Raw genomic sequence first — 15788 nt, forward strand, 5'->3', positions numbered from 1 at the left:
AATTCCACAAACATACACATGCACACACAAACGCGCATGCTCATGTGCAGAATCAGTCTTGTAAAACAGCAGTTGCCAATCTTTTTGGCACTAGGGAGGAATTTCACTGAAGACAATTTTTCACAGATGGGGTGGTGGTGGTGGTGTGGTGTCATTTGTGGTGCTAAGGCGGTGAGGGGTGGCCCATTTCCTAACAGGCCATGCACTGGTACTGGGCCATGGATTGGGGCTTGGGAACACAGTCTAGAAGATAAAGCATGCCCATTTCCAGTCATAAATGCTACTTACTTCAGTTTGTAGTCTCTTACACATGATGTCGAGCATTGAATTCAAAATTGCAAACACAAAAAAAATTAATTGAAAAAACCCATTTACAAGAGACAAAGCAATCTACAGAACCAGATTCTGAGATAACCTAGATTTTAGAACTAACAGACTGAAAATTTGAAATAACTGTATGGAAAACATACAAAGACAGATGGGAATTTCAATAGAGAGGTAGAAACTATAAGAGAGAAGCAAATGGAAATGTTAGAAACGGAGGAAAAAACAACTAAGAGAAATGAAGAATGCCTCTAATGAATTCAGCGGTAGACCTAACACAGTTGAGGAAGAAATGGGTGAACTTGAAGATAGGTCAGTATAAATTACTCAACTTAGAAAAAGGAGTGGAGAAAAAAATCAAACAGCACATAACATCCAAGAATCATGGAATAGTATCTAATGGTCCAACATATGTATAACTGCAATACCAGAAAGAAGAGAAAAAGGACAGACAGAAAAAAAGATTTGAAAAGATAATGCCAAGAATTTTCAAAAAATAATGAAAGACATCAAAGCATGGATCTAAAAATCTCAGAGAACCCCATATAGGATTAAACAACAACATTAGCGTACATGTTTGACCACATAATGAGAAATTATGGAAGGCAGCCACAGAGAAAAGACATTACATACAGAAAAATGAATTACAGAAGGCTTCTTACTGGAAACTATGCAAGACAAAAAAAAAAAAAAAAAAAAAAACATGAAGGTGAATCAAGTGCTGAAAGAAAGAACTTGCAACTCAAAATTCTATATCCAGCAAACATATTATTCGAAAACAGAGAAAAAGAGACTTTTCAGACAAACAAGACAATTTATTATTAGCATTACAGGATGCAGGATGAACACATAGGACATAGACAGAAGACGCAGACAGACAAGAGTCGGCTGCAGTCCCAGAAAATAAAGTACACAGAGACAGGACACGGTTGGAGACTGCAGCACTGTAAGGTGCCAGTCGTTTTATTTTTATACTGTTTAATTGGGCAAGTGTCCCGCAGCTATTTTCTCATGCCAGCTACTTTTCCAGCCACTTTTTGGTACGTGACTTTTCATGGCCAACAATACCTGCTTCTCCAGTCAAAGCATCAGAGCCTTCCACAAGACATGGCCCTTTGATGCCTGATACTGTTTGCAGATAACAAACAGCCTCAGCTCGAGTGCAAACCACAAGTCCTTGGTCATCTTGCAATGCCTGGCACCGCATGCAGGGTACCAGACAACCTTGGCTCGCATGCAAGACCATAGGTCCTTGGCCATTTGCCTGGAGAAATGGTTCCTTCAGCCGGTCAACAAGCCACGTCCTGCTAATTGTGGGAACAAGCAATGGGCTCCCGTTCTGCTGACTTTGGGTCTCAGCCAATCTGACCCAGGGATGGCTCGCTTCAGCTCACTTTATACCTGTGCTACAAGAGATACGTAAGGAACTTCTTCATGCAGAAGGTAGATGATACAAGGGAAAAATTGGATCTATACCAACAAAGTAAACACTACAAAAATCTTTAAAATAAAGGTTAGATATTTTTTTCCTTGCATTAAGTCACTGTCTTTAGCAAAAATAGTACCAATGAACTGTGCGTTTAAAACAAGCACATTTAAGAGCAAAATAATAACAAAATAACACAAAAATGAGAAGAATTTAAACTATGCTGATGTAAGCCTCTTATAATTGGTATTATTTGAAGGTATAATGTGATTAGTCAAAGATGTATTAACATATCACATATGAAGGACAACCACTAAAGATTTTGAAAAAAAGATATGAATAAGGAACCAATATTGGAGATAAAATAGAATCATAAAAAATAATCCTAAAGCAAACAAACAGCATAAAAGGAAAAAAAAAACCTAAGAAGAAATTTAAAAAGCATCAGTAAAATGACAGATTTTAATCTAATCATGTCAATAGTTACATTAAATGAAAATGATTTAAACACACCAATTTAAAGAGATTGTCAGATCAGATCAAAGAAAAACCAAGACCCCACTAAACACTGTATCATGGGGAGTCTGTCTCCACTTTTTGATGTTTGCTGATACTTCTTAAGCCTCACCCCTCTTTTATCCCCTCTTGCCCCACATCTGGAAAGCCGATTTAAAAAAGTGCTTCCTCCCCTTGTGCCAGCAGAAGGTTCAACCCATGAGAAAGTTTACCAGGGCCCCAGTGCAGAACCTTCACACCACAGCTGCTCATCCTGTCTGAGGCAGCCTCGCAGAGATCCCACCCAGAGCCTCAGTGAGGTGGAAAAACAGTGTATTTTTTCCTTTGGTTCAGAGAGAATGGGTGGCACTATACAGCAGAGACCAGCAAGCTACAGCCCTCAGGCCAGATGTAACTAGAGGCTTTCCTGTGAGACTGTGGGCTTTTTGAGGTCAGGACCAAGGTTAGATTCACGTTTGTGGTTCCCCAACAGGTGCTTGGCAGTGGGACTGTATGGATCGACTGAGAGATGACCAGCCAGATGGATCTTTACACATAGAAGTGGACATCAGCCTTTGATCATCTGTTGACTGTACTTTAAACTCTATAACGATAATCATAATAGTAATTAAATGTTATTGAACATCTATTATGTTTTCATTTTAAAATACTTTCCATATTACATCAAGTAATCTTCACAGAAACCCTAGGAGGTGAGTACTTGTTATCAACCCCATGAAAGTCAACACAAGATCCAAGAAACCTCAGCTAGTAAGAGCCCAGGGATCAATAAAGGTGTAAAGCCTTATGGAAAACTTCCCCCCACATTAAACTAGAAGATCTACATCCTCAGATATTAACCAAAACAAAACCCCTTTCCCACGCCTACCCTCAGGGTATTACAGACAGGGTTGCCTTGGTACTGAGTTGAATAAAAGAAAAAGAGGGGAAAAATCAGTCTTCACTTTGATTTTCAGCCTGGGGAGGAGTGGGGATTTATGAGAAGGGGGTTGGGATTCCAAAGAACATCAAGCTTTGGATTTGACTTAAGGCACCAGGCTGAAATAAATGCAAATCCTCTCTAAAGGAAGGCACCTGAACTCCAGGACTTGAGCATCATTACACATAATTTTCAAGGGCAATAAGCACAGGCAAAGCTAACCAAATACACAAGGAAAGCGTACACCAGCAGTGAGAAACGGAGAAACAGTACACAACCGAAACAGACCCAAACGTACTTTAAATATTGAACTAAGACACAGGTTTGGAAAGAATTGTGTTTATAGTTAATAATAAACATAGATGATAAGCTTGAAAAATCTCCAAGTTATTGTAACAGAGGGAAAAGCCTGGAAAAAAAATGGCACAAATATTTTCTGTCTCTTTACAATATCCTCCACTGCGCTTGGAGAACTAAAGCCTGCCTCCCTGCCTCAGGCCAGTGGTTGGGAGGGGCAGGGTAAATCTTTTGTTGATTTGTGCAACACGATATGGGCCAGCCCAGCCTGGTAAAGGGAGATCCTGGGCAGAGGTCATCAGATTATCTTCAGGGGAGATGGGATGATTAGAATTATCAATTGTAGTCCAACAGTAATTGCCTACAGCTGAGAAACCATCTTTTAAAAGCTCTGTACTTCAGCCTGGCATGGTGGCTCACGCCTGTAATCCTAGCACTTTGGGAGGCCGAGGCAGGAGGATTGCTTGAGCTCAGGAGTTCCAGACCAGCCTGAGCAAGAGTGAGACCTTGTCTCTACTATAAATAGAAAGAAATTAGCCAAACAACTAAAAATACAAAAAATTAGCTGGGCACAGTGGAGCCTGCCTATAGTCTCAGCTACTCGGGAGGCTGAGGCAGGAGGATCAGTTGAGCCCAGGAGTTTGAGGTTGCTGTGAACTAGGCTGACACTACCACACTCTAGCCCAGGCAACAGAGTGGGACTCTGTCTCAAAAAAAAAAAAAAAAAAAAAATGCTCTGTATTTCTGCGAATGTGCAGGAAAAAATCTGGATTTTGAGAAGACGAGGTCTACCATTTTTCCTCTTTTGCCGACAAAGTAAACTCTCCTTCCTCCTCAAACTGCTTGTCCTTCTTTGACCTCATGGACAAGTGGCTGACCTTTTGGTAACATTATTACTCAAGATGTAAAACCTGAGAAGAAAACACCTAGGATTTTAGAACCCTATGATGATCTTAGTCTAAAGGGATAAAGTAGGGTACCCTGTGGCATCTACAATTAACTGAGGGAAAATCACAATGAAACCACACATCACTCCATAGAAAGAGCACAGTTTAACCGTAGGACTTCAAGGATGAACTGGGAAACCCCTGGGCTAATATGAGCTGCAAGATTCCTAACGGTCTTCACTTAGCATGCAGTCCTCATTTGCTGCAGACCACCAGGACAGCCCCCCCTTTCCACAAACCGCTAACTCCAATCAAGGTTCTCTGACAGTCATGGGAATAATTTCAATCCTTGTAAGTGAAAGTGAAAACCCTTCTAAAATTGAGTGAAAGTGAAAATCCTTATAAGAAGTAAAATCCTTAGAAAGGCTTCATTATGAGAATAATAGTATGCCTTTGCGTACTTTTCTTATTCGAGAAAATTATATGGAACAATTTAGTCTTGCTATAATCACAAGAATTCATGTCATGTATTCAAAAACTAATGAAAGGATATTTAATATCTTACTCTCAAATACCATAAGCCTTAGAGATCTTCAATGCCATTTTACACTCTGATCAACTGAATAATTACTGTGACTTACTTTATTTTATTTTATTTATTTACTTTTTTGAGACAGAGTCTCACTTTGTTGCCCAGGCTAGAGTGAGTGGCGTCAGCCTAGCTCACAGCAACCTCAAACTCCAGGGCTCAAGCAATCCTCTTGCCTCAGCCTCCTAAGTAGCTGGGACTACAGGCATGCGCCACCATGCCTGGCTAATTTTTTCTATATATATTAGTTGGCTAATTAATTTCTTTCTATTTATAGTAGAGACTGGGCGTCACTCTTGCTCAGGCTGGTTTCGAACTCCTGACCTCAAGCAATCCTCCCGCCTCAGCCTCCCAGAGTGCTAGGATTACAGGCATGAGCCATCGCGCCCGGCCCTTCTTTTATTTTTAAAATTTATATTTGACTACTTTTAAAGTGTATATTTGCCTCTTCTCAAACCTATGTTGTTATTTTCCTTTTGTTTTTTTTTTCTATATATATATTAGTTGGCCAATTAATTTCTTTCTATTTATAGTAGAGACGGGGTCTCGCTCTTGCTCAGGCTGGTTTCGAACTCCTGAGCTCAAAGGATCTGCCCGCCTCGGCCTCCCAGAGAGCTAGGATTACAGGCATGAGGCACTGCACCCGGCCTTATTTTCCTTTTGAAATATTCAGTTTTTTTGTCTTGTAAAAAATCTTCATTGAGATGTAATTTATACCAAAACAGTCTTCAAAGATTTGCCTTCCTGAAATTTTGTGTAAATAGGATCATAAAATATGTACTCTTTAGTGTTTGGCTTCTTTCACTTAGCAGAGTTTTTTAAGGTATCCATTTAAAATAGCATGTATCTATAGTTCTTATCACTGTTGTATTTCATTGTATGGATATACTCATTTTGTTTATTCAATCACAAATTGGTACATATATAAATTATTTTTACTTCTTGGCTATTACGGAAAGTGCTACTCAAACATTCACGTATAAGACTGTGACATACCCTCCCTTCCTTGCAGATCATGTAACTATTCCTGAAAGAAGAGAGGATGGAAACTTTCACCCTATTCATGTATTAAAAATTCTTGTTGGCCAGGCCCCGTGGCTCACCCCTATAATCCTAGCACTCTGGGAGGCTGAGGTGGGAGGATCCCTCAAGGTCAGGAATTTGAGACCAACCTGAGCAAGAGCAAGACCCCGTATCTACTAAAAATAGAAAGAAATTACTTGGACAGCTAAAAATATATAGAAAAAAATTAGCCAGGCATGGTGGCACATGCCTATAGTCCCAGCTACTAGGGAGGCTGAGGCAGGAGGATTGCTACAGCCCAGGAGTTCAAGGTTGCCATGAGCTATGATGGCACCATTCCACTCCAGCTTGTCTAGGTGACAGAGTGAGATCCTGCCAATCAATCAATCAATCAATTAGGAGACTTGAAAAATTTAATTTGAATGTACATTTTTGCTGAAGGGAAATATGAAAGAGATAATAAAGGACTGTTAAACTATATTAGGACATAATTTTTGTTGAATAGTAGAATGGAAATATGAGTTAAAGGAGAAAAAGGAATGACAAAATTTCAACTTATTAAAGAAAATTTTTTCATATTGCTATGATAATGACAGTCCATTAGATATAAAGTTTAGTCGCAGTTTTGTTTTAAAAGAATTATAGTTATAATGCTAGATATTACATTCTCTGTACCTAATCAAACCTATAATGAAAAATTTTACATGTCAACTTTAAAATATGTCAGGAGGTAATTCCTTTAGGGAGACAGACCAAAAAGTTTAAAGAACACTGTGTTTTGTTGTATAAAAGATTTGTACAAAGCTTCACAGTTAAGTCATATGTTTTTAAGATGATATATACAGTAATCTCTCCATATCCGTGGATTCTACATCCTTGGATTTAAGCAACTGTGGATAAAAAAATACTAAAAAACCCCAAAACAATAAAAATACAGTATAACAACTATCGATCAATACCATTAGATACTGTAAGTAATATAGAAATGATTTAAAATATATGGGAGGATGTGCATAGGTAATATGCAAATACTATGCCATTTATATAAAGGACTTGAGCTTCCATGGATTTTCGTATTGATGGGGTCCTGGAACCAATTCCCTATAGATATTAAGGACAACTGTATAATGCAAAGGAAAAATTATTTTTAGATGATTGGACTATCAGATCATAACAAGAGTAAGGATTTTACATCTAAAATATCTAAAGATATGTCTCAATGATCATAATCAGTCATTCCTTTGACAAATATTATGGAGAGTCAACTCAATGCTTTTTAAAAAAATTTTATATTTTTTTCTTTATTTTTGTTCTTTCTTTTTTTTTCCCCTCAACCCACAAGATTCTAATCAACTCAATGCTTGACAGCATAGTAGGCACTGAGGTTACAGCCCAGAACCCAACAGACACGTCTCATATTCTCATAGCACTTAAAGATAGAGAGGAAAACAGGTATGAATCAGTCAAATATGTAAATAATTCATTATGGTTATAAGTGTCATGAGAATATTCAATGGACATTTTAGAGTGGGAAAGTGTGGGAGAGTAATTTTAAATGAGGATGAAGGGGCAGGAGGGAGAGAACCTGTAGGTGTGGAAAGTGTAGACTTTGTGCTAAGAGTAGCAGGAAACCAGTTAAGTAGGGGAAGATGGGATCGGATTTGTGTTTACAGATTGCCATTCCAGCTTCTGGGAGGAGAAGGTAAGATAAGGAAAAGAAATGTTTGATAAGACTAATCTAGGAATCTAGTTTCAACTCTTAGCAACTTGTTGAAAGATTATGACCAAGTCAGTTAACCTCCATCATCAAAAGTGGCTGTGGGCTGGGCGCGGTGGCTCACTCCTGTAATCCTAGCACTCTGGGAGGCCGAGGCAGGTGGATCGTTTGAGTTCAGGAGTTTGAGACCAGCCTGAGCAAGAGCAAGACCCTGTCTCTACTAAAAATAGAAATAAATTAATTGGCCAACTAAGATATATATAGAAAAAATTAGCCAGGCATGGTGGCACATGCCTATAGTCCCGGCTACTTAGGAGGCTGAGGCAGAAGGATTGCTTGAGCCCAGGAGTTTGAGGTTGCTGATGCCACAACACTCTAGCCTGGGTAACAGAGTGAGACTCTTTCTCAAAAAAAAAAAAAAAAAAAGTGGCTGTGACTTAAAAACCTATCTCTAATGTCAAATATTACATTATGTTAGCTTTTTAAGGTTAAAAAATGGAAACTCTTGTGAGATTAGAGGAAGCATAAAAAATTACCAAGAAAAATATTCAATTATTAAATGATGGCACGGCACTCTATCCTGGGCAACAAAGCGAGACTCTGTCTCAAAAAAAAAAAAAGATCATTTACCTCAATAAACAAGGTTTTATTCTTAGTTGTTAAAAACTTTACACAAATTAAATGACTTTTTGAGCAAAGAATAATTCATGAATTGGGCAACACTCAGAATCAGAAGAGGTTCAGAGAGAGCTTCAACAGAGAGCTTTTATAAAGAGAACACAGAAGCAAAGTAGAGAAATTATTTGATTGATTACAGCCAGGTGTTTGCCTTATTTGGTTATGGCCTGGTGGAAAGTTCCTGATTAGAGGTTAGCTGGAAGTTTCTTCTTGGTTAAGATTAAGTTTTCTGTTACTGTTTACATTAATTTCAGTTTTGGTTTGCTGAGGTGGGAGCTCCAACTACAGAGACAACCTCATGCTAATGCTAACAGCCTCCTTATTTGCTTTAACACAGTAAAGTGTTGGTAATGGTATCCAAAAGAAGAAATATAATTATTTTAAAATTAATATCCCCAGCCTAAATATATCAAAAGTACTAGGGTTTTTAATAAACTTATTAATTAAAAATAGTTATAAACCATTCATGTTGACCTCATAGTCACCATTAGACTCAGCTCTTAGAAAGCAAATCCAACTCCAAAAGCATTGCTAATTCCTGTGAATTTTGCTGAAAGTTTCTTGGAGAGGTTTTCATTGCCTCATAATTGTTCCTGAGATATCCTGTTACCTGTCTCTAGCTGCTTCTCTCCTATCTGCCTCATTGCCATTATAGCTCCCATAAACTCCTACTTTTGTCCCAGTCCTCTTCCCCGCCTCAGTTTACATACCCCACTGAGCAAAAGGCAGATAGCAAAACAGCTCCTCATGCTTGAAAGTATTTCCTACTATACCCATTTATAAGTCAAGAAGATTGGCAATTTAAAAAAATTAAAATAAAAAAAGAATTGGAAATAAAGTGATTCAATTCTACTAGAGACATAAAAAGAGAATGGAAAATAAAAATTTAAAAAAAGGAATAAAGTTAACCCACGTGGTTGCTTGAGGAGAGTACAAATACGTCACAGTGAATGTACACTTGCCGCATAGGAAAAAAAATTACTGAATTAAAAAAATCCCATACTTATTTGAAAGGCTCACGTAAAATTAAAATGTAGGAAAGAACTAGAAGTTAGGAGATTTGCACTTAGGCAGACAGGCCCTTGCTATTATCCTTATTTGCTAGATAAGTACTTCCAGGTGATGAGGAAGTGTTTCTGGAAACAGCTTGTCTACTGAATGTTCACACGTCAATGTTTCTTGGACGTTTTCTCCTCAGTACTTCCTTGTTGAATGGTCTCACGATGGGGAGGTATGTATGTATGTGTGTATTTTTTATTCGTTCATTCATTCATTTTGAGACAGAGTCTCACTCTGTTGCCCAGGCTAGAGTGAGTGCCATGGCGTCAGCCCAGCTCACAGCAACCTCAATCTCCTGGGCTCAAGCGATCCTCCTGCCTCAGCCTCCCAAGTAGCTGGGACTACGGGCATGCGCCACAATGCCCGGCTCATTTTTTATATATAATTTTAGTTGTCCAGCTAATTTCTTTCAGTTTTTAGTGGAGACGGGGGTCTCCCTCTTGCTAAGGCTGGTCTCGAACTCTAGATCTCCAGCGATCCTCCCTCCTGCCTCTGCCTCTCAGAATGCTAGGATTACAGGCGTGAGCCACCACGCTCGGCCAAGGGAGGTATGTACTTAAAATGGACAGAAGGCCTTTTATTTCAGCGGTAGTGACACTACAAGATCTTTCTTTCTCTCTCTCTCTCTCTTTTTTTAAAATATGACTTTTGAAACCGCGGGCAGCTGGCATGGACTACATTTCCCAGCAGGCCGTGCTCAGAACTACGGGTGCCTGCATGAGGCCGGTGCGTTGGCGGCGGCGCAGTCGCGGTGCTGGGGGCAGACGGGCGGGCCCTTCGCGGTTTGAATGGCTGCGGGCCCGGGCCCACACTTCACCTGAGAACCCGCTGCCCCGGCTGCGCTATGGCGTCCGGAGGTGACCAGTCGCCGCCGCCCCCGCCTCCCCCTCCGCCGGCCGCAGCTTCGGATGAGGAGGAGGAGGACGACGGCGAGGCGGAGGACGCCGCGCAGGCTGCCGAGTCGCCGACGCCTCAGATCCAGCAGCGGTTCGACGAGCTGTGCAGCCGCCTCAACATGGACGAGGCGGCGCGGGCCGAGGCCTGGGACAGCTACCGGAGCATCCGCGACAGCTACACGCTGGAGGTGCGCGGGAGGAGGAGCGAGGGGCGTCCGGGCCTAGTCGGCGTGCCGGCCGCGGGAGTGGGGCGCCTTCGCGCCCGGGCGGGGCGCCCCGGGGACCCTCGAGCGGGCTCCGGGGTCCCAGCCCGGGGAGGCTGGGGATCCTCCCTGCGCCCCGCGGTCTGGAAACCAGCGTCTGCCGGGCCGTTAGCAGCGCGGAAGGCGAGCCGGTCTCGCCGCTCTTCCGTCTCGGGTGCAGAATGGGGAACAACACCTCTTGCCCTAAAGTAGCACAGCCAGGCTTGAGGTCGAGCTGGGGTCACGATTAGAAAATGGGCCTTCGTGACTCATTAGCTTCCCCACCCGCCTGGGTAGTGGAATGGACAGGTGTAGTTGTCAAGACCGTAGGGAGCGGGGGAGGGAACCCGCCCATTTCTGCGCAGCGATTAACCGGATGTTAGCGCCTGGGTCTCCGGCTTCCGTGTTCTTTCCCCACCGCACCAGATTGCCTCTGCCCAGGTATCCAGTCGGTTTGAGTAAACGCGTTGTTGGGTTTTGGCTGCGTCCGTGTGTGCGTTCACAAATTAGGACTAATCTTCCCAGGCCAAATGAAATGCGCTCTCTGCCTACGGGGACATAGACGCCCTAGGAGTCAGGGCTGTAACTGCCTCGAGGACCTTCGGGTCACCCTAGACGTTGCACAGCTCTCCTGTTGTTGCCGCGATCCGAGAATGTTATGTCCCTTTCTTCTGACGGGTTTGCAAATGAGAAAAATGGCCATTCAGCCAGTGAGTGTCAACTGTGTAGGCGCCGCCCCTTCGCGGGCCAATGGGAAGTGACGCGGAAGTCCGGATTGTTTACCAGCGGTTTGCCTGTGTGTGGCTTTTAAACTTGAGGCCGTTTGATTTTCTCAAGTAGTTTTATGTAAATATTAAGTTTGTAGAACAGGCTCAGGACATGAAGCCTTAACCAAGGTATTGTTTAAATATAATATGGCGTTTTTGCCTGTGTGGCATCCTGCTAAGGTTTTTGTAACTTATAGTTGCTTTCATAGAATTTTAATTCAATTACTAGATCTCTCTCCGAATTGTTATATCTGCAGAGAAAAGGTAGTGTATGGTGGCTTTGGAACCTGACAGGCGTGGGTGACTTTAAACAATTTACTGAACCAGTGGAAAACTCAGTTTTGCGATATGTAAGCTGGAGATATTTGTACCAACCTTACAGAGCTGTTCTGAAGGTTAAATAAGGCAATTTGTTGTTCTGGGCACAGGAAGAACTCCAATGGACAGTGCTTTCAAGGTTGCTAAGCTCTTTCGTATACTTACATGATCCAGCTGAATAGGCCATGTTCCTATTCATCTCTCAGTGCTTTCCTGTAGTCAGGGAAAGAGAAGGACTCTTTTTCCGTGAAGGGCGTAAGTGCCTCCAAACAAGCTCTTACTCAGGATAATCTTGTAAATAAGACAGAACAAGCATTATCACCATACAGGTGAGATATTTGAACTCATAGAGGTTAAGTCGTATAAAGTTAATATAAGCAAGTAACACAGAAGATGGTTAGTAAATTATTTTTGAAAATAATGTTTGATTATTCTATTTTTTTATTACTGATTTTAGTCTCAGCTTCTTAGCCTAGTTTATCCAATAAATGAATGATAAATATTCATTTATCAAGTATTTCTTAAGCATCTATTTGCCACACACTGTTCTGTGTGCTGGGTATAGAGCAGTGAACAAAGCCTAAAAATCCCTGCCCTTGAGGGGCTTAAGTCAGGTATGGTGCAAGATAATGTGTGATGTCAGGCTCATAAAAGTATACGAAAATAAAGCTCGTGTGATATTGAATACAGAATACTGGTTATAGATTTTTATCTTTTAATTTTTGATTTTCCCTGCTTTGTACTTGTAACTCATTTAATTCTCTCAGTCCTCAGCTAAGAAAACAGAGACTCTAAGACTGTTAAAAGTGTACAGCTCTTAACATATGTTAAAAGAAAAAAAACAAAACAACAAAAAAAATAAGACTGTTAAAAGTGATTTGCCCATTATGTTATAGCTAATATATGGCAGAGTCAGAATTGGAAACCAGGTCTACTTGACACTATAAGTATATGGCTATGAATTGTTAATTTTGATGATTACTACTTTTTAGTATTAGGGACTGTTTCAGCAAATATTTTGTAGGACCAAAGGTAAACCAAGCATAGAGTCTGCTCTTCTGTTTTCTGTGGACTACTGGGCATAGATTACAAAAAGCTCCCCCATCCATTTTGTCATTTTAAGAAGCATAAAATTCTCATGTGTAAGACTAATTCTTTTCTTGTTTTTAAGAATGATGTAGTTCTGAATTCTCTAGAACCAAAATAGACCATTACAGATTATTTTCTTTAAACCCTTTATTAAAACACAGGAGAATGCTGTGACTGATTTAACTTTATGCTAATACTTTCTAAGAGATCTTCATGTAGTAGAGAAACTTGGTAGTTATAAAACTAAATTTACTTTGAGACTTTGTAGATCAAGACTTTAATGAAACCATTTTCCAGAGATGTGTTTAATACACAAACCTTTGTTGTTTTTTTTGAAAATAGAACATCTATGCTACAATAAGTATAATTGGGTTTTTAAGCTAGTCTATATATAAATGTGAAAAATAAGAGAATTTCCAGTTTGTCTTATTTCCATTTAGATTAGCATTGGATACAATGAAACTAAAAGACATCTTCCAGTTCAGCCCTTTGTAGGGAAAGAAAAGTTGTATCACTTCTTGGGGAAAAAAAAGAATTATGAAGATGATTTTTGGAAATAATATCTTAAAAATTATTTTGTTTGAATTATATCTGGTAATGCTGTGATCCCCAACTCCTGGGCCAGGGCACAGTGGGGGGGGGGCACACAGTGGGAGGTGAGCAGAGGGAGAGTGACCAAGCAAAGCTTCCTCTGTGTTTACAGCTGCTCCCCATTGCTCACATCACTGCATAAGCTCCACCTGCTGTCAGATCAGCAGCGGCATTAGATTCTCATAGGAGCGCCAACCCTACTGTAGACTGTGCATGTGAGGGATCCAGGCTGTGCACTCCTTATGAGAATCTGATGCCTGATGCTCTGAGGTGGAGCTGAGGCGGTGATGCTAGCGCTGGGGAGCAGCTGCAAATACAGATTATCACTAGCAGAGAGGGTTGACTGTACAGAGACCATAATAAATCAATTGCTTGCAGACTCATATCAAACCCTATCAGTGAGTGGCAAGTGACAATAAGCTGCATCTGGTGGCAGGCTTTACGTCAGAATCTGACACTTATTTTAGTCTGTGTGTGGCCCACCCATTATTTTATTTACTACTTCCATATGTGCCTCTTTCCCCGCACTTTGCACTTGTCTGAGTCATAGTTTTGGTAAGCCCACAAACTAACCCTAGCAAAAATGAAAAACAAAACAAAACAAAACAAAAAACCAATGATGAGACAGCAGAAGACTCTAAGACTGCCAACAAAATGAAAGGTGCATTTAAAAGAAAATACCAAGAGTTCTACTTAAATTACACGTTAATTGCAACAGGTGATTCACATTTTCTGAGCCCGCTTTGTATAATATGTGGCAACTGGCTATCTAAGGAAGCCATGAAACCTTCAAAACTGCTTTGCCACATGGAGACCAAGCACCCTGCTTTAGAAGAAAAGCCTTGGGAGTTTTTCAAACGAAAAAAACATGAACACAGAGAACAGAAGCACTTATTGAAGGCCACCACTTCATCAAATGTGTCTGCACTGAGAGCGTGATTATTACTGGCTAACTACATTGCTAAAGCTGTGAAGCCCTTTACTGTTGGTGGAGAGTTGATCCTTCCTGCTGCTAAGGTCATTTGCCATGAACTTTTAGGAAGGGGTACAGTTCAAAAGGTGGCACATGTTGTTCTTTCGGCTAGCACCGTAACTAGATGAATTGATGAAATAGCAGAGGATATTGAGGTACAGTTGTTAGAGAGGATTAATGAGTCACAGTGGTACACAATCCAGGTTGATGAGTCTGCCACCGTTGACAAGGCGACAAAGCTTGTTTTTGTGCAGTATGTTTTTCAGGAGGATGTGCATGAGGACATGTTATATGCACTTTTGTTGCCAACCAACACCACAGCTGCGGAACTATTCAAGTCTTTGAATGATTACATATCAGGAAATCTGAATGGGTCATTTTGTGTCAATATATACATGGATGGAGCAGCTGCCATGACTGGACGGCTTTCTGGTTTCACTACTTGGGTCAAGGAGGTCGCTTCTGAATGTGAGTCTACGCACTATATCATGCATAGAGAAATGCTGGCTAGCCAAAAAATGTCACCTGAACTTAATAATGTTTTGGAGGATGTGATTTAAATTATCAACTATGTTAAAGTACATGTCCTTAACTTATGTCTGGTCATGTAGCTCTGTGAGGAGGTGGACACAGAGCACACATCTACTTTCACACACAGAAGTGAGATGGCTTCTAATGGTAGATCACTAGCCAGAGTTTTTGAGTTACAAGAGCCACTCCAGAGATATCTTTTAGAAAAACAGTCACCACTGGCAGCACGTTTCAGTGACACAGAATGGGTCCCCAAACTTGTTTACTTGTGTGACATATTCAATCTGTTCAACAAACTCAATCTGTCACTTCAGAGGAGAATGACAACCGTGTTCAAGTCAGCAGATAAAGTGGCTGCATTCAAAACCAAACTGAAATTATTGGAGTGACGATTGAACGATTTTTTTTTTTTTACATGTTTCAAACATTATCAGAAATTTTGAAAGAGGCTGAGCCAGGGCTTGCTTTCTCCCAACAATGATGATCGTCTGTCTCGGCTTTCAAAAGATTTTGAGCATTACTTCCCAACCACAATACCTCTTAACCTGGAAGGAATGGATCCATGACCCATTTGTGAATAAGCCAGGTGAATAGACTTAGTCTGTGTGAGAAGAGGATCGACTGCTTGAGATAGCAAATGACGGTGGCCTTAAAAATACGAGGCAACTTCACATCTCCATACGTTCTGGATTAAAGTCAAGGCGGAATATCCTGAGATTGCCACAGAAGCACTGAAAAGCCTGTTTCCATTTCTAACATCCTGTCTGTGTGAAGCAGGGTTTTCTGCAGTGACAGCAACCAAAACGAAGTTACAGAGTAGGCTGGACTTAAGCAACACACTTCAGGTGTCACTTTCTCCCGTTACCCCCAGATGGGGCTGTCTAGTTGCAGGAAAACAAGTTCAGAGCTCCCGCTGATTCTGTGTTATGGTGAGTTGTATAATTAT

General features: G+C 40.9%; 1 protein-coding gene across 4 annotated transcripts in view; it reads left to right on the forward strand.

Moving 5' to 3' along the window:
- The first annotated feature begins 10162 nt into the window (after positions 1 to 10162).
- The window catches only part of RBL2 (RB transcriptional corepressor like 2), a 71855-nt gene continuing 66229 nt past the window's right edge, over positions 10163 to 15788 (forward strand). For 2 of the 4 annotated variants that reach the window (XM_012772617.3, XM_075995642.1), the window contains exon 1: positions 10164 to 10519. In XM_012772617.3, coding sequence (XP_012628071.2) covers positions 10280 to 10519 — 240 coding nt within the window. In that variant the 5' untranslated portion in view covers positions 10164 to 10279. Of the gene's footprint in view, positions 10520 to 15788 lie in introns of all 4 variants that reach the window. The other 2 variants (XM_012772618.3, XM_075995643.1) reach the window with 2 other exon arrangements.

Source organism: Microcebus murinus, chromosome 20, assembly GCF_040939455.1.
Source record: "Microcebus murinus isolate Inina chromosome 20, M.murinus_Inina_mat1.0, whole genome shotgun sequence".
In the NCBI taxonomy this organism is placed as follows: Eukaryota; Metazoa; Chordata; class Mammalia; order Primates; family Cheirogaleidae; genus Microcebus; species Microcebus murinus.